The sequence below is a fragment of the Hevea brasiliensis genome, chromosome 1, assembly GCF_030052815.1.
Source record: "Hevea brasiliensis isolate MT/VB/25A 57/8 chromosome 1, ASM3005281v1, whole genome shotgun sequence".
NCBI classification, from domain to species: Eukaryota; Viridiplantae; Streptophyta; class Magnoliopsida; order Malpighiales; family Euphorbiaceae; genus Hevea; species Hevea brasiliensis.
In genome coordinates this window covers 2,448,856-2,474,596 of record NC_079493.1, presented here as the reverse complement: position 1 = coordinate 2,474,596, position 25,741 = coordinate 2,448,856, and the positions used below count along the sequence as shown (strand labels likewise).

Sequence of the window (25,741 nt, the reverse complement as noted above, 5' to 3'; positions counted from 1 at the left end):
AATTTTGGTCTGGTTTGAATTGCTATCAAGCATTTCAAAAGAACATTTATGGACACTCATGAGCACGCAGCCAATGACTTTCGGATGGGTTTGGCTTCACGACATCTTTGATAGTAACTAGAGAGTATAAGAAGCAGGCATGTTGTGGTGGAGTCAACAAGTAAGCCAGAGTTTTGTGGTGAAGTTTAAAATGGTGTTAAACATTAAAAAATTTTAGTCTCTTATCATAGAATCTACACGTACTGTGTTGATATAACAGAGTTTCCCTAACCTTTGGGATGTACCATGAGACTTTTCCGACTCATAGCTGGACGCGGCTAAAGGGATTGGGTCCTTGTTTTATTAAACCAAAAATTATCCACCAATGGAATCTCATTTGGCCCTTGCAGATTAAACAACAGAACTTGTGCACACTCGCAAATGTCAACTCTGCACACTCTATAAATAGCCTACGCCTTGCCTTCTGTACAGCATCAATCTTGTTTCTGAAAGTTGAGTTTTCTTGATATTTTCCCACTTCAATTCTCTACTTCTTTCTATAGAGAGAAAAATGAGTGATATTGAGGGATCCCCAGGTAGCTCCATGCATGGAGTGACTGGAAAAGAGCAAGCCTTTGCGTTCTCAGTTGCTTCACCTGCTGTCCCAACAGATACAACAGCAAAATTTGCCTTACCAGTTGATTCTGAGCACAAGGCCAAAGTGTTTAAGATTTTTTCTTTTGCTAACCCTCACATGAGAACCTTTCACCTTTCTTGGATTTCCTTTTTCACTTGTTTCATCTCTACTTTCGCTGCAGCCCCTCTTGTTCCCATCATCCGTGATAACCTCAATCTTACCAAAAATGACATTGGTAATGCTGGAGTTGCTTCTGTCTCTGGAAGCATCTTCTCTAGGCTTGCAATGGGTGCTGTTTGTGATCTGCTAGGTCCAAGATATGGGTGTGCCTTCCTCATAATGTTATCTGCCCCAACTGTGTTTTGTATGGCGTTTGTATCCTCAGCTGGAGGATACATAACCGTCAGATTCATGATTGGGTTCTCTCTTGCAACCTTTGTATCTTGCCAGTACTGGATGAGCACAATGTTCAATAGCAACATTATAGGGCTTGTCAATGGAACCGCCGCTGGGTGGGGGAACATGGGTGGTGGTGCAACTCAGCTAATAATGCCCTTGGTGTATGACTTGATTCAGCGAGCAGGGGCAACTCCATTCACTGCTTGGAGGATAGCATTTTTTGTTCCAGGATGTCTTCATGTGATAATGGGAATCTTGGTCTTGACTTTAGGCCAAGACTTGCCTGATGGGAACCTAGGAGCCCTGCAGAAGAAGGGCAACGTTGCCAAGGATAAGTTCTCTAAGGTGAGAAATTTCTTATTTTCTTCTGAACTCTCTCCTCTCTATCCCTCAAAAGATCCAGTAAATCCTGATGTTTTTTTCCTTGTTGATCAGATTCTTTGGTATGCTATTACAAACTATAGAACTTGGATCTTTGTTCTTCTTTACGGATACTCCATGGGTGTTGAATTGTCCACTGATAATGTTATCGCCGAGTACTTCTACGATAGGTAATTGCTTTAATCGATCTCTTCTGTCCTTTTTTTTTTTTCTTCAATTTGAGGTTCGGATTTGAGATATCAGAACCGTAGAGACGATTGTAGTATCAATTATTTAAAAGTGATCGATATCGATCCTTATATTTAATCCACGAAAATTCAAGATACTTGAACTAATAATAAAATTTTTATTTACATGACAGGTTTAATCTTAAGCTTCACACGGCTGGTGTCATTGCTGCTACCTTTGGTATGGCGAACGTTGTTGCTCGTCCCTTTGGTGGATTTGCTTCTGATAGAGCAGCAAGATACTTTGGCATGAGGGGTAGGTTATGGGTCCTCTGGATTCTCCAAACACTAGGAGGGGCCTTCTGTATCTGGCTTGGCCGAGCTAATTCCCTTCCAATTGCTGTCTTGGCAATGATTCTCTTCTCTGTTGGGGCTCAGGCTGCTTGTGGAGCTACTTTTGGTATAATCCCCTTCATTTCTCGCCGATCTTTGGGTATTATTTCAGGCCTAACTGGTGCTGGTGGAAACTTTGGTTCTGGTTTAACGCAATTAATCTTCTTCACAAGTTCAAGATTCTCCACAGCAACTGGTCTTTCTTTGATGGGCGTTATGATTGTGTGTTGCACTCTTCCTGTTACATTAGTATACTTCCCACAGTGGGGTGGAATGTTCCTTCCACCATCTAGAGACATCGTGAAATCTACCGAAGAATTCTATTATGGATCAGAATGGAATGAGGAGGAGAAGCAGAAGGGGCTGCACCAGCAAAGCATCAAGTTCGCCGAGAACAGCCGATCAGAGGGTGGCAAGCGCGTTGCTTCAGCTCCTACACCACCAAATTCCACACCTAACCATGTCTAGTTCACACGGAAAGAAAATGCAGATGGATGAAAGATTGCAAGTTCTTCGCCACAAATAATTTGCTTGAGTGGTGTATCATATGCCCTACCCTTATTTTTCATACTTAATTTAGAAGAATCAAAGATCTTACCCCATAAAAGAAAAAGAAAATTTACTTGTATATCATATCTGGAATATTCCAAGGATTTATGTATATTGGTATTCATAAAAAGAATCATAGATTCAGGTCTCGATATGTACGTGAAGATTCCATCTGGGCAGAAATTATCTGGCATGAATTTTGTAACAGTTACATTCTCAATTATTAGCGAGTTACAGGAAAAGTTAACCCATTTTCTACTTATAAAATTAGATTTTTCTTGTCTAAAGTTACTCTACCATGGAATTTAAAATATAAGATATACTATAAGATTCACTTATTAAGTATATGAATCACACACTTATATATTAAGTATATACTTAATAAACTGAATTTAAACAAAAATTTCCCATAAAATTATTCTATATGTGCACAGCGGAAATTCTTGCCGGTGTCTTGTTATCATTAATTAAATATTCATCAATTTGCAAATAAAAAAACAAACAAAGGAGTGCAGCTCAAGTAGTAGGCAGGGAAATGACACGAGAGAGTTTAGAAAATAGTGAAAGACTCCTAAAAGTGTCTGTCAACCACCAGCAAGCCATGGGATTTATAGTTTAGCAGTGGAGTATTTATGTTTGAAATGCAAAAATTAGAAATTTTTAGATTCCAGTAACTTAAAAAAAAAAAATGAAAATTAGAGACTATGGGCACGATTATCTTTCTCTTCTGATGTTAAAAAGGATTACAATGAAAGTGAACAACATAACATGTATAACAGTACAACACGAGGGATTCTAGCAAAGTATTAAAAGAAGCTGCTTATAGATTCAAATTTTAACATCTACCTGTCACGACCCAACCTATGGGCCGGACCGGCACTAGGACCTGGGCCAGCCTAAAGCCCCCGAGGCCCGTAGTAAGCCTAACTGTTAATTAACCCAACTCTAAGGCCCATTGGGCCCAAATTCAAGAAAACAAACGGACAGAGTCCGGCCATAAAATGGACTTTCCAACGGGGAGTTTTCGACTCACCCGACCTGTAAACACAATAAACCATCCATTGGTGAGCTAACATCACCCTCCACATAAACAACAACATAAAAATAAATGGGAGCTCACTCCTCATCCAATCCATCAAAACAGACTTAAAATATTAAGTTTACAGGTCCAACATGAATATAATATTACAGACCAAATTCAAATAATTACTGCTAACACATGCGGAAATTCTAGGAGTAAATAAAATTACACAATATCGATAAACAACCTGCGAAGTATAAAAGCAGGTTAACCCAGAATAAATATCCTCCTGTGGCCTGTAAAAATTTTTGAACAGGAGTGAGCGTTCGACTCAGAGAGTAAAATATCAATTTTAACTATAATCTCTATAACTATCTGAACTAATGCACCCTGTAGAGTGAAATGCAACATAAACAACATTTTCACATCATAACATCAAAAAGGTAATTTGGCGCACTCACACACTCGTAGTATCAATCATAACATATGGGAGCCGATCCCTATACTGACTCTCTTAAATCCAACCCGGTGCCGAATTACTCAAGCTCGGACTTCCACTTAATAACCAAATCGAGGGTCCCAGCGAATTACTCAAGCCGTGACTACCCCTCGAAGGAACGGGTCCCAGCGAATTACTCAAGCCGTGACTACCCCATCCTATCCATAGTCCACACCACATCACACGCACGCCAACGCACGCACACTGCTCCAAATTACCACAACAACATCCATGGCATATTAACAGTTATGAATGCAACATAAATCGTGCCTAGAGTTTAACTAAATAAATATATGCATATAAGTGATGCATGGGCATCCGAACATATAATAATATCGAAATTACAATTAAAATTAATATTTTATTCACGGACTTTGACGACAAATTACTGGCGGTGGGCGGAGGAAGAAGGTCATCGGCTCACGACAATCATATTACATTTATTTAATACAATCTGACTCAATACAAACAAAGAAAAAGACCAATTACGTCCTAAGTCGTGCCGAAAATCCGGCAGAGTCTCCCATATACCTAGGACCTACCCAACCTGCAAAAGGGTTCAAAACACACTTCTATACTCACAATCCATATATCAACAGTTCAATCATATCACACAGCCCCTCCTGGGCCCATCAAAACAATCATTCATCACAATACGCAAAATTTCAATTTAGTCCTTATTATTGATCATTTTTGCAAAAATTGCCCAAACAAGCTCTAAAAATTATAAAACTTTGCCCCGCGGTCCTTAGCAATATTACTAAGCTATTGCAAAAAGAATCGTAATTTTCTAAGCTACCACGAATATTTTATGGATTTTTAATCCTATTTAAGCACTAGAAAATTACGAAAAAGCAAGGTTCGGGTTTACCTTTGCCGATTCTGACTTCGGGAACGCGCTCGGGACGTCTGACAATGGGGGGCTAGCCAAAACCTCGGTCCAATTCGGGGACTTTTCGTGCAGTGCATGCGGCCCGAAATTTGCAGACCCGGTCAACTGTCGAATTTCCGCGAATCGAGGATACCTACACGAAGCCCATAACACGGGGGTTAGTACATAAATTTTTCAGAATTTTCTAAGCTCATTTAATGCTCGAAAATATACTGCGAAGTTCCGTGGGACCCACCGAAAAACGGTGTCGGAAAAATTCGAAATTTATGTCGTTGCGAAGCTCTCGACGAATGGAGCGTGCTGGTAGCCTCGGTTTTCTCGTGGGATTCACGGTTTTCGAGAAATCTAGCCCAAAAGTCGAAATGGGCTAAAATCTTCCCGAGCAAAAATCGGACAATCCGCTCGATGGATTTCGGCGTTCTTGGTGTCTATGGAAAGCTCTCGCCGAGTAGATGATTTTGGACACAAGACCCGGTCCAATTGGTGGCCGGATCGGCCGGATTTGGCCGGGGAAGCTGGAGCAGTGGGGAGATCGCGCGCTTTCCGGCTGCTCAGGCGGCCGCTGGGACCAAGGGGGCACGGCGAGGGGAGGACGCAGGGGAGGCGGCTGGCCGGCGGCAGGGGAGGGGAGGAGAGAGAAACGAGAGAGAAAAGGGAGAGGGACGCGCGCGCGGGGAAAGAAAAAGGAAGAAGGAAAAGGGCCGGTCCGATTCGATCGGTCCGATCCGGTCCGGTTCGATTCAGGATACAAAATTTTGAATTTTTACTCTGCCTCGGGACCGAAAACGAGGTCCAAAAATTCCGAAAAAAATTCCATAAAACTCAGAAAAATACGTAGACTCCAAATATATTTTTAGTTTTGCCACGTGGTCTTTAAATTAATTTTTAAAAATCATCAAAGTTTATATTTTCGGAAAATCGAACCCGATTTTTAAAATCCGAAAAATCTCAAAAAAATTCCTAAAATTCAAATAAAATTAAAATACCAAAAATACTCATAAATAATAAAATTTTGGGGTGTTACATTCTTCCCCCCTTACAGAAAATTCGTCCTCGAATTTTTACACAAGGCAGAATAAAGCACATGATTATACATTGAACAAATAAGGGTACTTGCTACGCATGTCCCGTTCTGACTCCCAGGTGCACTCTTCCACTGACTGACTCCTCCACAAAACCTTAACCATAGGGATCTGATTTGATCTCACTGCCTCACTTGGTAGTCCACTATGGCTACAGTCGCTCCTCAAATGTCAAATTTTCTTTAGCTCTATCACATCCTATTGCAGATATGAGAAGGATCGGGAATGTATTTCCTGAGCATGGAGATGTGAAACACGGGATGAACGTGAGAAAGGTTGGGTGGTAGCTCCAACCGGTAGGCAACTGCTCCAACTCTATCAGTAACCTCAAAAGGTCCGATATACCGAGGTGCCAACTTGCCCTTCTTTCTGAATCTCAAGACTCCCTTCATTGGAGATATCTTCAGGAATACATAGTCGCCATCGCAAACTCCACATCCCTCCGTCTGGGTGCATAACTCTTACGCTTCATCGAAAGCCGCCCTCGATCGTTCCTGATTAAAGGAACTACCTCTGAAGTGTACTGCACTAGGTCTACATCATGCACCCTTGCTTCCCCCATTTCTGTCCAACACAGAGGAGACCTACACTTTCTTCCATATAGTGCCTCATAGGGTGCCATCCCTATGCTGGAGTGATAACTGTTGTTGTAGGCAAACTCCACCAAAGCTAGCTGCTCATCCCATTGACCTCCAAAATCCAAGACACTCATGCGAAGCATGTCTTCCAGAGGTTGGATTGTCCTTTGACCGTCCGTCTGTCTCGAGGGTGGAAAGTCGCATCAAGTTCAATTGTGTGCCAAGTGCCTCCTGCAACTTTCTCCAAAACCGAGAAGTGAACTGGGGCCCTCTGTCAGATATTATGGAAGCCGGAACTCCATGCAATCTGACTATTTCTCGAATATAGAGCCGGGCATACTGTGCCACAGAATATGTAGTCTTCACAGGTAAGAAGTGAGCTGATTTGGTCAAGCGGTCTACAATTACCCAAATCGAAACATATCCTCGCGTGGTACGAGGCAACCGATCCACAAAATCCATAGTGATCATTTCCCACTTCCATTCGGGATAGGGAGCTCTTGCGGCTTCACGGCGGTCTCTGGTGTTCAAACTTCACCTTCTGACAAGTCAAGCACTTGGACACAAAGTCTGCGATGTCTCTCTTCATGCCATTCCACCAATAGCTATCTTTCACATCATGGTACATCTTGGTGGAACCTGGATGGACACTGTAAAGTGTGTAGTGTGCCTCTTGCATGATTTCATTTCTGAGATTGTCCACATCGGGCACACATATCCTAGAACCTTGCACTAGGGCGCCATCATTGGCAAATCCAAACTCACAACCTACGCCTTCTTTGTACTCTTTCTATGATCTTCATCAATTGTTGGTCTCTGTGCTGGGAAACTCTAACTCTGTCCCTCAAGTCTGGCCTCACTGAAAAGTGAGCCAACAATACCCCCTCATCTGACAGATCTAGGATTAAACCTTGATCCATCAACTCATGTACCTCCCGAATCAACGGTCTCTTCTCTACTGAAATGTGCGTAAGCGCGGAAGATTTTCTGCTCAGAGCATCTGCCACAACATTGGCCTTCCCAGGGTGGTACTGGATGGTGCAATCATAGTCTTTCAGAAGCTCCATCCATCTCCTCTGTCTTAAGTTTAAATCCCTCTGCTGGAAGATGTACTTCAAACTTTTGTGGTCGGTGTATATCTCGCACACTTCACCATACAGATAGTGTCTCCAGATTTTAAGTGCAAAGATTACAGCCGCCATTTCCAAATCATGGGTGGGGTAGTTCTGCTCATGCCTCTTCAGCTGTCTTGAAGCATAAGCCACTACTTTTCCATTCTGCATCAAAACACACCCTAGGCCAACTCTGGAGGCGTCACAATACACGGTGTATCCTTCACCACTCACAGGTAGTGTCAACACAGGGGCAGTGGTTAGACACTCCTTAAGCTTCTGGAAACTCACCTCACGTCATCTGTCCAAATGAATGGAACATTCTTCTGGTCAACTTAGTTAGGGAGCCGCTATCTGGAGAAATCTTGTACAAAATGCCTGTAGTAGCAATGAAACCAGAAAACTTCGCACCTCGGTGGTATTTGTAGGCCTAAGCCAATCGATTCTGACTTCAATTTTCTTGGGATCCACTTGAATACCGTCACTTGAAACCACGTGTCCCAAGAATGAGATGCTTTCTAGCCAAAATTCACATTTTGAAAATTTGGCATAAAGCTGGTGCTCCCTCAACGTCTGCAACACCATCCTCAAGTGCTACACGTGTTCTTCCTCGGTCCGAGAGTATACCAAAATGTCATCTATGAATACGATGACAAAACGGTCCAAAAATGGCTTGAACACCTGTTCATCAGTCCATGAAGGTCTTTGGTGCATTAGTGAGTCCAAAAGACATCACCAAGAACTCATAATGACCATATCTTGTCACGAAAGCCGTTTTGGACACATCCTCATTCACGATTCTCAAGCGATGGTAGCTGATCGCAGTCTATCTTGGAAAGAATCTAGCTCCTTGGAGCTGATCAAACAAATCATCGATCCGAGGAAGTGGATACTTGTTCTTCACAGTCACCTTGTTCAGCCGTCTGTAGTCGATACACAACCTCAATGACCCATCCTTCTTTCTCACAAATAAAACAGGAGCACCCCAGGGTGAAGTGCTCGGACGTATGAAACCCTTGTCCAAAAGCTCCTGTAGTTGCTCCTTCAGCTCTTTCAATTCTGCTGGTGCCATCCTGTAAGGTGGCATGGATATGGGGTTTGTACCCGGCACAACATCAATACAAAACTCTATTCCCCTTACGGTGGCAACCACGAAGCTCTTCAGGGAAGACATCCATGAATTCTCTGACAACAGGAACATTTTCCATGCTGACACCTTCTACAGATGTATCTCTCACCAATGCCAAATACCCTTGGCATCCACGCCTCAACATTTTTCTGGCACTAATTGCTGACACCAAATTATATGGAGCCACGCTCCTGTCACCATCAAAGCTAAACTCTTCTACACCAGGTATGTGGAAGTATACCTTTTTGTTCCTGTAGTCTAAGGTGGCATAATGAGTTGCCAACCAATCCATCCCCAAGATTACATCGAAATCCATTACTGGTAGAGGAACCAAGTCTGCTGGGAGGATCTTTCCATCCACTACCACTGGGCTACCCGGAAATACCATGTCTACATCTATGTGGTCACTAAGTGGGGTAGCTACCGACAAAGGGCATTCTAAGGTTGTAGGGTTTCTACCCAACCTCATGGCAAACACAGGGGAGACAAATGAGTGCGTAGCACCCGGATCTATCAAAACACGAGCCTCATAAGAATGGACTGGAAGAATACCTGCGCATTGCATTTGAAGCTTGAGCATCCCGGTGGGTCGGGGTGAAAACCCGAGCTTGACCCTACCCGAGTGGCGAGAACCACGATCGACTTCTACCTCTGACCGCCTCCAAATCCACGTCCCCCTTATCCTCGGCCTGTTGGCCCAATCGCCGCCATGTTGGAAGCGCCGGATACAATCGTCGAGGAACATTCGCAACAGAACCCTGTGACCCCATCTGTGGCTCGCTGAACATAGAGCATTCTCTAGCAAAGTGACCCGGTTGGCCACACCTGAAGCATACTCCTGATCCCATCAAACAAGGTCCTGAATGTCCTCTTCCACACTGTGCACAAGGTGCCAAGGAGGACCACGAACTGGACCAGGCTGCTGTACCCATCGTGACCCTTGCTGGATCCGTACCACAGTGCAGATCCTCGTGGTGCGTGCAGAAACCACTTCTCTTGCTCCTACCCTTTCCTCTGTAATTACCCTGGCCACCACTGTCCGGAGTACCCATGGAAGGGACACCTGAGGAACCCTCTGCTCTGTTTTTCTTTGCTCTCCCACTGTCATCCACAGCATAGCTAATCTCAATCTGTCTGGCTCGATCAACCACCACATCAAAAGACTGATCCGACATCATGGCCAGGTTCGCATACCTCCTGTCAAGCCCCTTTAGGAACCTCTTCACCTTCATAGTTTCTGTAGCCACTGCTGTAGGGGCATATCTGCTCAATTCCAGAAATTCTGTAGCATATTCATCTACAGACCTGCCATTCTGTCTTAGGGCCTCAAAGGCCCACTGTTTCTGATCTCTGAAGCTTTCTGGCACAAACCGATTGATAAAAAGTTCCACAACCGAGCCCATGTCAATCCCTCCATCCGGGGTAACACGTAGTCATTCATCCATTGTCTAGGCATAGGCCCCATGACATGCTGCACACACTCTATCAATCTTCTATCGGTCCAATCAGTAATTCTATTCTGCTGTCTGCAGAATCGAACCGATATGCATCGTCTGACACATCATAAGTACCAGGCACCAACTTCTTAAAATTTATGATCTGTTTGTAAGGTTCCCCTCTTGGTGCGGTGGACTGCTGCTGCTGTGGAGGGTGGACCATATACTGCGCCATCATGTCGATGGTTCTCTGCAGACCAGCTAGAGTAGCTGCCATGGGGTCCATGGGACCCTGTGCCATGAAAGACTGTTCCTGAACTGTGGGTAGCTGCTCTTCTACTTGAGCAGCTCTAGGCCTCCTACCCCGCCTCCTCGGGGCAGGCGCCTCATCCTGTGCCGACACCTTGTCAGGCACATGCGGTTACAGTGCGATGGCGGCTCTCACCTTCTACGCATTTTCACGAAATTCAGCGACATTAGCCCACAAAATTCAAAGCGCACATTGCACAGCTCTATAGACTCATATTTACACACAATATATGAAGCAGAAACTAGAAGCAAAGACGACAATGCAAGACGAATATGGACCCTATTTTTCCGCATGTGACTCCTAGTAGACTCTTCCCAACACTTAGACAACTTTTCCCTAGGAATCTGGAGCCTAAGCTCTGATACCACATTTGTCACGACCCAACCTATGGGCCGGACCGGCACTAGGACCTGGGCCAGCCTAAAGCCCCCGAGGCCCGTAGTAAGCCTAACTGTTCATTAACCCAACTCTAAGGCCCATTGGGCCCAAATTCAAGAAAACAAACGGACAGAGTCCGGCCATAAAATGGACTTTCCAACGGGGAGTTTTCGACTCACCCGACCTGTAAACACAATAAACCATCCATTGGGGAGCTCAGCTCACCCTCCACATACTCATCAACATAATAATAAATGGGAGCTCAGCTCCCTCATCCAATCCATCAAAACAGACTTAAAATATTAAGTTTACAGGTCCAACATGAATATAATATTACAGACCAAATTCAAATAATTACTGCTAACACATGCGGAAATTCTAGGAGTAAATAAAATTACACAATATCGATAAACAACCTGCGAAGTATAAGCGAGTTAACCCAGAATAAATATCCTCCTGTGGCCTGTAAAAATTTTTGAACAGGAGTGAGCGTTCGACTCAGAGAGTAAAATATCAATTTTAACTATAATCTCTATAACTATCTGAACTAATGCACCCTGTAGAGTGAAATGCAACATAAACAACATTTTCACATCATAACATCAAAAAGGTAATTTGGAGCACTCACACACCCTGTAGTATCAATCATAACATATGGGGTGATCCTATCTGACTCTCTTAAATCCAACCCGGTGCCAATTACTCAAGCTCGGACTTCCACTTAATAACCAAATCGAGGTCCCGGTAATTACTCAAGCGTGACTACCCCTCGAAGGAACGGGTCCCAATGAATTACTCAGCGTGACTACCCGTCCTATCCATAGTCCACACCACATCACACGCACGCCAACGCACGCTGCTGCTCCAAATTACCACAACAACATCCATGGCATATTAAGGTTATGAATGCAACATAAATCGTGCCTAGAGTTTAACTAAATAAATATATGCATATAAGTGATGCATGGGCATCTTGAACATATAATAATATCGAAATTACAATTAAAATTAATATTTTACTCACGGACTTGACGACAAATTCTTGTGGCGGTGGGCGGAGGAAGAAAGTCATCGCTCACCTGACAATCATATTACATTTATTTAATACAATCTGACTCAATACAAACAAAGAAAAAGACCAATTACGTTCTAAGTCGTGCTGAAAATCCGGCAGAGTCTCCCCTATACCTAGGACCTACCCAACCTGCAAAGGGTTCAAAACACACTTCTATACTCACAATCCATATATCCACAGTTCAATCATATCACACAGCCCCTCCTGGGCCCATCAAATCAGTCATCCATAACAATACGCAAAATTTCAATTTAATACTTATTATTGATCATTTTTGCAAAAACTGTCAAAACAATCTCTAAAAATTATAAAAATTTGCCAAGAGGTCCTTAGCAATATTACTAAGCTATTGCAAAAAGAATCGTAATTTTCTAAGCTACCACGAATATTTTATGGATTTTTAATCCTATTTAAGCACTAGAAAATTACGAAAAAGCAAGGTTCGGGTTTACCTTTGCCGATTCCGACTTCGGGAACGCGCTCGGGACGTCTGACAATGGGGGGCTAGCCAAAACCTCGGTCCAATTCGGGGACTTTTCCGGTAACGGTGCATGCGGCGAAATTTGCAAACCCGGTCAACTGTCGAATTTCCGCGAATCGAGGATACCTACACGAAGCCCATAACACGGGGGTTAGTACTTAAATTTTTCAGAATTTTCTAAGCTCATTTAATGCTCGAAAATACACTGCGAAGTTCCGTGGGACCCACCGAAAAATGGTGTCGGAAAAATTCGAAATTTATGTCGTTGCGAAGCTCTCGACGAATGGAGCGTGCTGGTGGCCTCGGTTTTCTCGTGGGATTCACGGTTTTCGAGAAATCTAGCCCAAAAGTCAAAATGGGCTAAAATCTTCTCGAGCAAAAATCGGACAATCCGCTCGATGGATTTCGGCGTTCTTGGTGTCTATGGAAAGATCTCGCCGAGTAGATGATTTTGGACACAAGACCCGGTCCAATTGGTGGCCGGATCGGCCGGATTTGGCCGGAAGGCTGGAGCGCAGCGCGCAGGGAGATCGCGCGCCTTTTCCGTTGCTGGCGGTGCCATTGGCCGGTGGCGGCGCCGGCGAGGAGGACGAGGGGAGGCGGCGTGGCGGCGGGGAGGAGAGAGAAACGAGAGAGAAAAGGGAGAGGGACGCGCGCGCGGGGAAAGAAAAAGGAAGAAGGAAAAGGTCCGGTTTGATTCGGCCGGTTCGATTCAGGATACAAAATTTTGAATTTTTACTCTGCCTCGGGACCGAAAACGAGGTCCAAAAATTCCGAAAAAAATTCCATAAAACTCAGAAAAATACGTAGACTCCAAATATATTTTTAGTTTTGCCACGTGGTCTTTAAATTAATTTTTAAAAATCATCAAAGTTTATATTTTCGGAAAATCGAACCCGATTTTTAAAATCCGAAAAATCTCAAAAAAATTCCTAAAATTCAAATAAAATTAAAATACCAAAAATACTCATAAATAATAAAATTTTGGGGTGTTACACTACCACTCTTGTGTAGTTTTACCTTTATGTGTATGTACTACCATGCTAAAGCAGTGGCTAATCATGAAACAAACATTTGGCCCTATAGGGCTTGGAATGCTAGTCAACCTTTGGCTAAATTTTCCGAATTAACAATAGCCCAAGTGTTATTTTTGTATAAATATCATCATTAATTAGGGTTTGTTCTTTGATGATTCAGAAATGGAATGAAAGGACAAGGTGATCCTTCGGGATATACGATGAGTCCCCCTGAAGTACAGGGCAGTTGAGATGCGGCGGCAAGTTTTTTTCTCTTTTTTTTAAGCCGTTTACTCATCAAATGGCCCAAGTTTCACTCAACAGTCAAGGAATATTTCTCGACTAGCTACAATATAATGTCAACTGCCAATTCAATTTAAATACGACAAAACCTCACCTTGCTTTTCACATAATAAAAAGGAATTAAAATGGCTGATATTGAGGGTTCTCCAGGAAATTCAATGCATGGAGTAACATGCAGAAAGCTAATATTTGCCTTCTCTTCACCCAGAGACGGAACCAGGCAGAGCCAAGAGGGCCGTTGGTTCCCTTGAAATTTTGAAAATTTTTAAGAGTATAGTATTAATTTTTCAAAAAATTAATTTTTTTTATTATTACCTACTAAATTTTAATGGGGTATTGAATTCCAGTTTTTTTTTATATATAAAACAAGATTTTATTAAATAAAATACCATAAAAACTTAATAGAATAAGTCAGACTGTAACCATGGTCAATAGATCAACCCCAAACAACCCAACTTATAATATTAAGTGGAGGAAAAAAAAAAAAACTTTTTTTATAGATTCTTTTGTGCTATGTTTGGATTGAGAGATTTGACCTTATGAATTTAAATTTAGATTAAATAACTTAAATATTCTGAATAAAAATTAATTTGGACTTAGCCCAAATCTCATATATTTATGATAAGTTTAAAAATTAAAAACTTAACTTGTTACAATCAAATGTATTAATTTTACATGATATCACATTTTCTAATCACTTTCATGAAAATTCTTTTTATTAGACAAATAAAAAATTTTTATATTTATAAATTTTAAATTAAACATTTAAAATTATAATCTTAAGGATTTATTAGCAATTTAAAAAAAATTACTGTCCTATTGGAACAACATATACCAATAATGAAATACAAACCATACCAATAATGAAACACAAACACTCCTGACAAAAAAATTTATATATATACATATATAGAAAGAGGCCTCAGATCCCAGTCTAGCCCTCTAACACACTGCAACAGTTGCTCACTCTCACCAAGTTCTCAACAGATTGAAAGCCAGAAAATTGGTGCTCAGCCATATTCATTACAGAATTAATGTGTCCATGTTTATTCCAGTAAAGGCTCAAAGAGAGTAAAAGACAAAGCATTACAGACAGTTTTGGTAGCTCAGACTAAGTATGCAATACAACGCCAATTCATAATTGTCCAGTTCTACACCAATGCAAATTCACTGCACTAAATCATAAATGTGAGGGGTTTAATGACAGCACAATTTAGAAATGTGGTTTAACGAACTATTCATAAGTTGATCAACTACAGAAACCACATAAAGCAATAAAGCCACTTCTTATAATTAATTCCCTCCACCACCCACAACAAATAAAGGAATCCACAGCAAGCATAAAATATAAATGATTAGAAAACCTAAACATTAACCAAGAATCCATATTCTATCGGGCAAGAATGATATTACACATTCATTCTTCCCATCAAATTACAGAAACCTTGTTCAAGCACTCAACATTGCTACCTTCTAGTACTATCCCCTTTAACACCCACAACTACTCTAATTGGTGTGATTAGCCGCAAAGACCTTCCTCTATAAAGATGACTATGGATGGCTATGGTGATTTCACCAAATAAAAAGAAACCCACATGTAAATGATCAAGATTAATGCATATTCAATTAGCAACCGCCCATTTAAAGCTTCAAAGATGCAATCTTTAAATGGGCATTTTTCATTAATTTTCTCATAACTATATCACTCACATCAACTATCGTAATTGAGTTGCAGTAACTATAAAGTTTGGAGATTGTAAAGGCAAAATATAGATATGTAACAACTAGAATAACTCGAGTCCATGGAGTATTAGGAGTTAGGGCTTCTGTAATTAGTAAAGGATGCATATTAATGGTGAAATGGGCACTGCAAACTCCATTTCAGGAAGGGCCTTGTCCTTGGTTTTTAGCTTCAGGAAGCAACTATCTATTCTTCCCACTGATCCCAGTTTCTGAAATTCTCTTATCTTGGCCGTCAGGTCTATTTTTCATGTCAGCCCTTATTGGGCAAACTGCAAAACAATTTCAGAATTGCCAACCATAAACCCTGAACACTTTGGTTGTTTCTTGAAGGGCTAAAAATAATTTTAAGCAAATTTTCAATTTTGTTCCAAATGTACAAATTGATAACAATTTCAATGAGGACAGAATAATATTATGAGCATTGAATTGGAATGCCAATATGACTATAGGCATATTTGATTTAGCCGTTACATCTATTAGCCCATCGTTGATTGTTAACAAAAATTTATTTATATTAAATGTTTAGTAAAACTTTGTCTAATTGCTATTATTAATATGTGAAATTGTTAATAAAAATATATATTAAATAATTTATTATAAATAGATGAATAAAATTAAATAATATAAGAAAATTTGAATAAAAGGTGTAATATATATATATATATATATATATATATATATATATATATATATATATATATATATATATATCCGCGTGCTACATAATATAGAGCTATATATACAGATTGAAATAAGAGTAAACTGGTTTTTCTTTTTTGTATCTTGAAACAATAGTAATTAATTGAAAATAATTTTAATTTCATAATTTTTTGAATTATAATAATTCAGATATGTATTAGCTGAGTAGCAATTGTTTAATATTTAATTATAAATAATAATTAAATATATAAATAGACTATAAAATTTAAACTTGAATTAATATATTATTTCTAATCAACTCGACTCAATTCAATACAATTATTTTTTACTGATTTAATTTCCATCAGCATTACAACTTAATCAACTATGATTATAAATGAAGAAAGCTGCAGAAGTTATGGCCTTGCATGCCCCACCAAATAATAGGTGAATTAAAGAAGGACGTTGAAACCCCTCAGAAGCTGCCTTCAACCAACTGCATTAGTACCTGTGGAAACACCTGTTTACGGTGTTAAGCCACGTGGCATTGGAGATATTATTGGTTGGTTGGACCATAATATAGGTAACAATATAAATATTGCTGGATAAAAGGGAACAGATTAGCAAGTTTCCGATTCAACACTTGCGTGGCAAAATGCTGTTTTAACGGCTTGTTTGGTATTATTATTAGAAAAATTATTTTTTAAAATATATTAATTAAAAAATATTAAAAAATAATTTAAAATTAAATATAATAAATTTTAATTATAAAAATATTAAAATAATAAAATTATTTTTTTAATTATTTTTTTAATAATATTAAAAATAATATTTTTATTTAAAAAAATAATTTGACTCTTCAAACTCTATACTAAATAGATATTAAGAGGTTGATTTTTTAAGATTAACTTTTCAGTAAAATACATAAATTCTATTAAATATTGCTATTGAAACGTTGTTAAAAAGATATTTTTTAAAATATATTAATTAAAAAAATTAATAAAATATTTTATTTCTAATAAAAAAGAAAAAGTTTGAATTAATTAAACACTAAATTATTTTTTATTTAATTTTAATTGAATTTAAATTTGAAAACTTACATTTTTAAAATCACTTAAATATTATTAAAATAAACTTGTTAGTTTGGTTTGTCATTGCTCTTGTTTATGGTATTGAAATTAACAACATGAAGTTGGAGAAGCATAATGAGAATCACGAGCTGAAGGTGGCGCAGCGACTTGAATCCATCCCAGCAGAGTAATTATAAGATTTGTTTTGGGTGAAAATAGTTCTATTTTGGGAGAGTCATATTCCCAAATTCAATAATCTTTTAATTCTGGGACTCAAACTCAATGCTGGCCTCTTATGGTACCTCAGAATTTACTGCTCAGTACCCAACAAACTTAAAGATTCCCTTAATGCTTCCTCTTCAAATCCTATGAATCGGTGACAAGAATTTAATGTCAATTCAGTGTTTGATCTATGTGCTTCAATTGGGGACTGTAAATCCCATAAATTACTATTGTTGGTGAGTTTGTTTTTCGGTCTTTTAATAAGATTTTAATTAGTATGGTTGATCAATGTAATTACCCATTGAAAATTATAACAGAAATATTTTCTTTTATTTGTTAATTTTATGGTTTCAATATAAAAATAATAAAAACATAATTGAATACTAGAAATTTTTTTTTTTCTTGAAAATCTAAATTTTTTTATCTCTTATATTATGAAAGATAAGCAATTATTACTTAATTCACGATTTATGAGAGTTCGTCGCTTAATTATATTTTAATTATATTTTCTAAAATTATTAAAAGATATCTTGGTTAGATTTGGAGATGAAATAAAGGCAAAGATTGGAGTGGTGCAATTAAGAAGAAACTCACGAGCATCCTCACTCTCCCACAGTGAAGAAAGAGAAACCCACCTCACCAACTGACACTCTCAAGCTAATGCCATGGTTGGAGCTATGAGCTGTGTCTTATCTACTTTCTTCAGCAACTTCCTATTTAAGGCCTCTGTCATCGCCACCTCCATACTCATCTCATCTCATTTCCCATAACACACTTTCTAAAGCCTTTCAGAAAACTAGCCACCCCAGCTTTCAAACCCACAAGCAAAAATCACCTGAATTTGAAAGAAACCATGTCGGCAATCAAAATTCAAAAAACCTTTAAAATGCCAACTGGTAGAATTAGCTTCTCTCTTATGTTCATCTATCTCCTTTTGCTATCTTCTATTGTAGGTATAACTATTGGTGGACGTGTCATTCCCTCAAGTGTTCCAAGCACCATGAGGCCATTGAGTGCGCAAGGTAGAGATTTTGTGAAAATGAGGCCTCATTTGAATCACAAGCAACCAGTTTTTGGCGGAAGTGAAGAGAATGGTTGCTTGCCAAAAGGGTTTAGACATTCCTCGGCTCCGAGCAGATATGCCAACAACCAGCCATTTGGTTCTTGCTCTGATAAGGAGCCGGTTGAGAAGCCTTGATCATCACTTGTTATTAATGCTTCATGACTTGAGGAAGATTTGAGATACTATGGCCTATATATATAAATATAAATTCTGCTCTATGTTGGGCAAGTGATTAGTAGTTGAAGGAAGACTTAAGGAAGGATATGAATATGTATGTATCTTCCCTAGTTTTGCATAAAAATGGAAGTTTTTGTTTCTTATGTATACTTCAAGTGATGATTTTCTTTTTAATTAATTTTGATATGGAAGTGCTTGTGCATGTCCCTAATGCCATTACCTAAGCGGGTAACATTAACAAAAGAATCATTTCTTCTCTAAGAAACAATATAATTAAACTGCAAATGAAGTATTATATGAAATGATGAAAGTATTAATCATAATTATGTTTTGTTTCTGTTTCATGAGGAATAATGAAAATTAACAATTTATGTTAGGAGTCCATTTCCTTTTCCTTTTCTGTGATCCCAAAACCCTTGCACAGTGCCTACAAAGGACGCTAAGATGTATTAATTGTGCCAACATTTACTTAAATATTAAGGGTAAAATTTCAGGTCATGCACAGGCTTTGGGTCCATGAAATGGTCCATGAAATTTTGAGGACTACCAAACAGCCTGCTGCAGGGATGAGGCTCACTCCCAAGAATCTCCCCCCACCCCTACCAAGCAGCCATAATCCAATAAAACTCTTACATTTCCGAAACCCTCAGGCAGATAACAAGAGATCTTAATTCAGGCCATCACCATCAAATAGGCTCAAAGCCTCGTTGATCTAATAGCAAAACTACAATTTACTGGCATTTTCACAGGACCATATTAAGGCATCTCATCACCCCAAAGTTGAACGTTCTGATCATCCTCTGTAAGCACAGCCAGACTCAGAAAAATCAATCAGGAGGATCCAGAATCTCCTTAAGAGAAGCTACCACACCTAGCAAAAACTACCACAAAATATACAGCCCAGCACGGACTGCAGAATAAGAACAAATAGCATTATGGTACACTGTAAAACAGACATCAGCCTGAACAGCAAAGCACTAAATTCCCATATTACAAGAAAGCAAAAGTTGTAACAGTAGCTACTCATTGCCCAGTGACTAGTTGCCCTGTCCTAACCAAAAGCTATAAATGTCATACATTCTGGTGAAGGCAAAATGTTACTGAAGTATCTGAAAGAGAACCTAACCATACAGATCATCATCTTCAGCTCCACCAGCTGAAGTTGTGAATGGATCAGATGCTGCACCACTGGTCCTTGTTTCTGAAAACCTAAATTCTGTCCCAAATCCCCTAGATTGCTGCAATGTCTGAGCAAATGCTTGATATTTGCGAATGTCAGCATCACTAACACTCCTGCGAGCAAATTTCATTGACTCCTCAAAATGAGCAGCTTTGATCTCAGCCACCTCATCCTCAACATCCTCATCCATTGCCTCAGGATTCTCCCTTCTCCTCTTCTCTTTTTCAATATCCTGCAATAATTCCCAAACTCACTTCAGATCATGACCCCATACTTAATAATATCTTCACAGGCCAGATTTGAAGCTCAATAACTACTCCAATTCTAAGCAGCAAGTGAATGCAACTAGTGAAAAATCAAGGAAAGAACAAGTTTGGAAAAAATGTAATTCTGATAACAGTTGCCAACTGCATAAACTGTATTGTTCTTTTGAGTATGCATAGGTTTAGACTAGAGAGAGAAAGGGAAGTTGAATGAAAAATTAATTATAAATCAGGCAACAAATTTAGAAGACAGTAGCATACCTTCTCTATATTCTCCCTTATGGCATATTTGCATGCCCGCTGGCAAATTTCAGTAATATCAGCTCCACTGAATCCTTGAGTATACTTGGCCAATGCCCTCAAATCAACATCTTTTGAGACAGGTGATTTCCTCAGACAAGCTTTGAAGATTTGATGTCGTGAATCTTCATCTGGAAGAGGAATATAAATCAATTGGTCTAGACGGCCAGGACGCAAAAGTGCTGGGTCAATAATGTCAGGTCTGTTGGTGGCCCCAATTATGAAAACAGTCTTCTTTGCTGACATGCCATCCATTTCAGTAAGAAGTTGGTTCAAAACCCGATCAGCTGCGCCACCAGCATCACCAACACTGCTTCCCCTCTGCAACAATGGAGGGAGAAAAAATATAAAACATAAGCCAAAGCCTATAAAGGAAAAAAGAATTAGGTTCAAAAATGGAAGTTCACTAGCACCAACCTATTCTACAATAGCTAGGTTGAGAAAAAAATGTTCTAAAATACAAACTTACAAGAACTTATTGAATAATAAATTATATCAAGATAAGAATATGCAATAGTGAAATAAAGAATCAAAGCAACAAAGAAATTAACCTGAGTAGCAATAGAGTCAAGCTCATCAAAGAAAAGGACACATGGTGCAGATTGTCGGGCCTTGTCAAAAATTTCTCTAACATTGGCTTCACTCTCACCAAACCACATAGTGAGTAGTTCAGGACCCTTGACACTTATGAAGTTTGCCTGACATTCATTTGCAATTGCTTTAGCCAGCAGAGTTTTCCCGCATCCAGGAGGGCCATAGAAAAGTACACCTTTAGAAGGCGACATGCCAAACTTCTCAAATTTCTCCGGATGCTCCACAGGATATTGAACAGTCTATGCCATAAAAAAGCAAAAGCAAACAAAAATGTAACTCCAAGCATCAAAATAAATCAGAAAAATAAACTAGATAAAAACAGGGAAAAAAATATCGCAGTAAGATTACCTCCTGAAGCTCCCGCTTAACATTCTCAAGACCACCAATGTCATCCCAGCTAACATTGGGCACTTCAACAACCTGCCAATCAAAAATTTGTTCACAATTAGAGTACAGTTGGGAAAAGTTGAGCTCCACAAAATGGGAAAAGAAAAAAGATCAATGCTGTATCATGAGGGAGTTCCCAGAAATACTCACTGTTTCACGTAATGCAGATGGGTTGCTTGTTCCAAGGGCAGTTTGGAAGTGCTCATTGGTAACCGCCATGGAATTAAGTATCTCAGCATCAATAGAATCGTCTTCCAAGTCAATCACATCCATCTTCTCTCTGATGCACTGGAGTGCAGCTTCAGTACATAGGGCAGCAAGGTCAGCACCAACATAACCATGGGTATCTTTTGCAATCCTTTCCAGATCAACCTGGAACAAGAGGAAACCATTTTTGTAAATAGGCCAACAAATAAAGTCAAACAATGGAAAAAAAAAAAGTAGGGTATTAATGTAGAAAAATTAGCCCATGACTCATGCAATGCCAGGTGGAAAATTCTGAAAAAGCCAAATCCAACTAGTGTTTGGAAACATTAGTTTCCATCCTTTCAATGGCAATGCTTTATTAGTAACATCAACCCGAATACCCTTGCCCAAACAACCAAGTCCTTTGGATATATAAAATAAATAAATAAATACACAAAAACAGAAAAACAAATAGTTTAAATATGCAAATAGACTTACCTCATCAGAGAGTTTCATATTCTTTGTATGGATTCGTAGAACTTCAAGGCGCCCAACTTCATCTGGGACACCAATGTCTATCTCCCTATCAAACCTTCCAAACCTTCTCAAAGCTGGGTCAATACTGTTTGGACGATTAGTAGCTCCAATAACAATAACATGTGCCCTAGATTTGAGCCCATCCATAAGGGTTAAAAGCTGTGAGACAATCCGTCTTTCAACTTCACCATGAGTCTTCTCACGCTTGGGAGCAATTGAATCAATCTCATCAATAAAGATGATGGATGGAGCATTCTTCTCAGCTTCTTCAAAAGCCTTCCTGAGATTGCTTTCACTCTCTCCAGCCAATTTGGACATTATTTCAGGCCCATTGATACAGAAGAAAAATGCACCAGTTTCATTAGCAACAGCTCGAGCTATCAATGTCTTTCCAGAACCTGGGGGTCCATAAAGCAAAATTCCTTTTGGTGGTTTCACACCAATTGATTTAAAAAGTTGAGGATGCCTCAATGGCAGCTCCACTAGCTCACGAATCTGAGCCATCTGCTTCCGCACACCACCAACATCATCATATCCTACTTCATCCAGCCTGTCCTCATCCTCCCTTCTCACAGGTTCCCCCTCACAGAAAATCTCAGTATCTGGAGCAACCACACAATACTCTCCTGGATCAGTATCTATGACCTTGAACTCTACACTTCTCATCCCTCCTCTGACAAGGAAAAGATCCCCTTTCCTCACAGGTCGGTAAGCCTCCAAGAAATAAGCTGTAAATGTATCATAGGCAAAGCAAGTTTATATAATGTACCCCAAATTATAAATAGAGAGAAAAAAGAAGAAAAAAAAGGTGGAAGGGGAGGAAGTCTCACCAAAGGAACAGAAATCCCAAATATTAATAATTTTAAAAAGAAAATAAAAGAAAGAAAGAAATTTCCCATAAATTTTCAGCTCCTATGTTAAAGATCTAAAACTAAAGTGTATAAAGACCTCTCACGATGACAGGAAAAACTAACTAGTTCATTGTGTGGTAAAGTTTTTTCCACTAAAAGATCCCTACTACTTTCAATGTAAAAACACTACAGACTGCCCTCAAGCAGCTGCACAAAATAATACAGAATCATGAGTCAAAACAGTCCTAACTCATAATTTACAAGGGAAATTACAGTTTCCTGTGTTTATTCAGTTGATGAAAAGAATTGTAGATAAGTAACGTCATTTTCTTCCATGAGAAGACGGATGGAGTAAATGTCCCAACTATCATTAAATTTGGGACCACATTTGAAATGCATGTAAAGTCATCAGTTAACCAAACACTAGAACAAGACTTGACTTCTTTAAAGCACAAGAACACATACAAACAGCCAAAATCAACAATCAAGTGAAAGGCATGCTACTCACGTTTCAGGTATGCATCAAATAGATTCCCAGTGACACCTTCTATGGTATCATCAATGGGCAGAATGTGAACACGCTTTCCATACTTAACATCTGGGCATTGGTGCACAGATACAACATCTCCAAGTCGAACCCTCAGGTTAGATCTAACAACCTTGTTCATCCTGATCTTTGGTGGCTCACAGGTGTCATCAGCAAGAGCAATGCAGATTGTATCTTTCCGTTTCTTGCCCTGCAAACCAAATTATTTAAAAAATAAGAACAAGACAAAAGAGCAAGCAGACAGAGAATATCAACACTGGAAATTATACTAAAAAAGAAACCAATAAAACTGTCAGAACACGGAATGAATTTCTTGAAATCACCGATTGCAAACTTTCAAAACATATCAAGGATTTATAAAGCAGCTACAATGTAAAAATAATGAATTTATAACAATACTCTCTGCCCAATATGAGTAACCACTTGCTCTCTGCTCAATATGAAAACCATTTACCAGCGAATGAATATAAAGGATTGGGGAAAATTAGCCTAAAACCAGTAATTTGATAAAGCAAAGTAGCAAACCATTCCACCCAGTGGTTTATCTTAAACCCTCCCTTTTTGTTCATTATTATGTTGTCTAATTGATATGAACCAGATGTGCAGCAATTTCAAGGAACTAATACGATGAGTTTTAGTGGACTTGTGGGCATGCGATCTCCAGCTGAGTTGTTAGGAAATTAAGTGAGAGAGACACGTGTAAGGATTAGCGTGTTTTAGGGAAGGGAGTTACAAAACTGTTAGTTTCGCTGGGCAGGTTACATGAGCAGCGAATATAACCAAGAACTCTCATTCTTTCTTGAATGCTATGAACCAAATGTGTTTCTTCTCTCTCTAAGCTCTCGATGTTTCTGTGATTCTTCTTCTGTTTTATTGATTTCTGGAATCGGTCCATAACACTAATTTATCTTAAACATTGAAGCCCAACTCTAGACCTCAAATTGAAACTAAAAACAGCTTATCCTTTCACTATGAACTCTGTCCCATTATTTACCAACAAAAGAAAAAATAATTCCATTACAAAAGAACACCCAAAACACCCGTAAACAAAAGACTATTCAAACCATAACCCTAGCACAACCGCTCTGAAATAATTATCACAAACACTAACATTATGCTTACAAATTCAATCCCTAATCTCTCACACATACCTTAACGAGAATGGTATCACCGCGGAAAAGCTGGAGTTTCTCCATGGTTTCCGGATGCATCGAAACGACCGAGTTGTCATCGTTAATAGCCTCGTCAACGATCAGTCGATTCGGCGACTTCTTCCTCTCCAAAATGGCCGTCGAGAAGTCTTTCTTCGCCGATTTCCTGCCGAAAAGAACACAATCAGAAAAATTAGCCAAAAACAAAACCTCGATTTCAAAAAAAAAACCTCAATTTCAAAAACAAGGAAAAGATATCGACATCAATGGAGGTACGAAGCGAGTTAACTCACGAATCGGACGATTCCGCTTGGTGAGACATTGTACAGGTTGGAATTTCGTATTGAAATGGAGAAATTTTGGCTAAGCAAATGAGTAAAAGACTCGTTTTCCTATAGTGCGTGCGCATATATAGGGTGAGCGCCTATCTTGTTTGTAAAGAAATGAAGAGTTGTGATTGGATGTGTGGATTGGCAATTTCCGACTTCGATTAGAAGCAAGATCGGAACTTGGATTCGGATTGTCTTATTCCAAAGATAAAAGTGGATTGGGAATATAATAAAGCTATTTGGTAGTGGGATTCAGAGTTTAAAAATATTTTTTTAAATTAATTTATTTAAAAAAATTATTTTATTATTTTAATATTTTTATAATTAAAATTAATTAAATTTAAATTTTAATTATTTTTTAATATTTTCTAATTAATATATTTAAAAAAATAATTTTTTTAATAATAATTTCAATAGTGATATCAAACATTAACTAAATAAATAGTTATCAAATCCAACTAAAGCTTTTGCATTAAATGGGATTGAATTTGGAAGAACAGTTTCTCCAATATTTTACTCCATTAGTTTAACAAGTTTTTAATTTTAATTTGTAGTTTTATAATAATTCAAAAAATATTTTTATATATTATCATAAAATATTATATATATATTAATTTTATATATTAGAATTGTCACGACCCAACCTATGGGCCGGACCGGCACTAGGGCCTGGGCCAGCCTAGAG

The 25,741-nt window shown here is 39.0% G+C and overlaps 2 protein-coding genes across 3 annotated transcripts; one reads left to right on the top strand and one right to left on the bottom strand.

Moving 5' to 3' along the window:
- The first annotated feature begins 493 nt into the window (after window positions 1-493).
- Window positions 494-2,615, top strand: LOC110646834 (high-affinity nitrate transporter 2.1-like). The gene is made up of 3 exons (XM_021800406.2): window positions 494-1,360; window positions 1,451-1,566; window positions 1,758-2,615. Exons 1-3 carry the CDS (start codon window positions 551-553, stop codon window positions 2,422-2,424), a joined length of 1,593 nt encoding a protein of 530 aa, XP_021656098.2. The 5' UTR covers window positions 494-550; the 3' UTR covers window positions 2,425-2,615.
- Window positions 2,616-19,640: 17,025 nt separating this feature from the next.
- LOC110646827 (cell division cycle protein 48 homolog) lies at window positions 19,641-25,185 on the bottom strand. 2 transcript variants are annotated; one of them, XM_021800391.2, is made up of 9 exons: window positions 25,021-25,185; window positions 24,728-24,893; window positions 23,538-23,766; window positions 22,140-22,906; window positions 21,606-21,827; window positions 21,417-21,488; window positions 21,026-21,307; window positions 20,436-20,795; window positions 19,641-20,143 (listed from the first exon to the last, which is right to left on the bottom strand). In XM_021800391.2, exons 1-9 carry the CDS (start codon window positions 25,134-25,136, stop codon window positions 19,853-19,855), a joined length of 2,505 nt encoding a protein of 834 aa, XP_021656083.2. In that variant the 5' UTR covers window positions 25,137-25,185; the 3' UTR covers window positions 19,641-19,852. The 2 variants fall into 2 exon arrangements, with proteins under 2 accessions (XP_021656083.2, XP_021656084.1); XM_021800392.2 differs by having other exon boundaries at window positions 24,990-25,136.
- Between the last annotated feature and the right edge of the window lie 556 nt (window positions 25,186-25,741).

Coding starts and splice junctions, on each gene's coding strand:
- LOC110646834 (XM_021800406.2), top strand. CDS start 551: ATGAGTGATATTGAGGGATCCCCAGGTAGCTCCATGCATGGAGTGACT. Junction 1,361..1,450: donor CCAAGGATAAGTTCTCTAAG/GTGAGAAATTTC, acceptor CTTGTTGATCAG/ATTCTTTGGTATGCTATTAC. Junction 1,567..1,757: donor GCCGAGTACTTCTACGATAG/GTAATTGCTTTA, acceptor TTTACATGACAG/GTTTAATCTTAAGCTTCACA.
- LOC110646827 (XM_021800391.2), bottom strand. CDS start 25,136: ATGCGCACGCACTATAGGAAAACGAGTCTTTTACTCATTTGCTTAGCC. Junction 21,828..22,139: donor ATATGAAACTCTCTGATGAG/GTAAGTCTATTT, acceptor CTCTTGTTCCAG/GTTGATCTGGAAAGGATTGC. Junction 20,796..21,025: donor TTGACTCTATTGCTACTCAG/GTTAATTTCTTT, acceptor CCATTGTTGCAG/AGGGGAAGCAGTGTTGGTGA.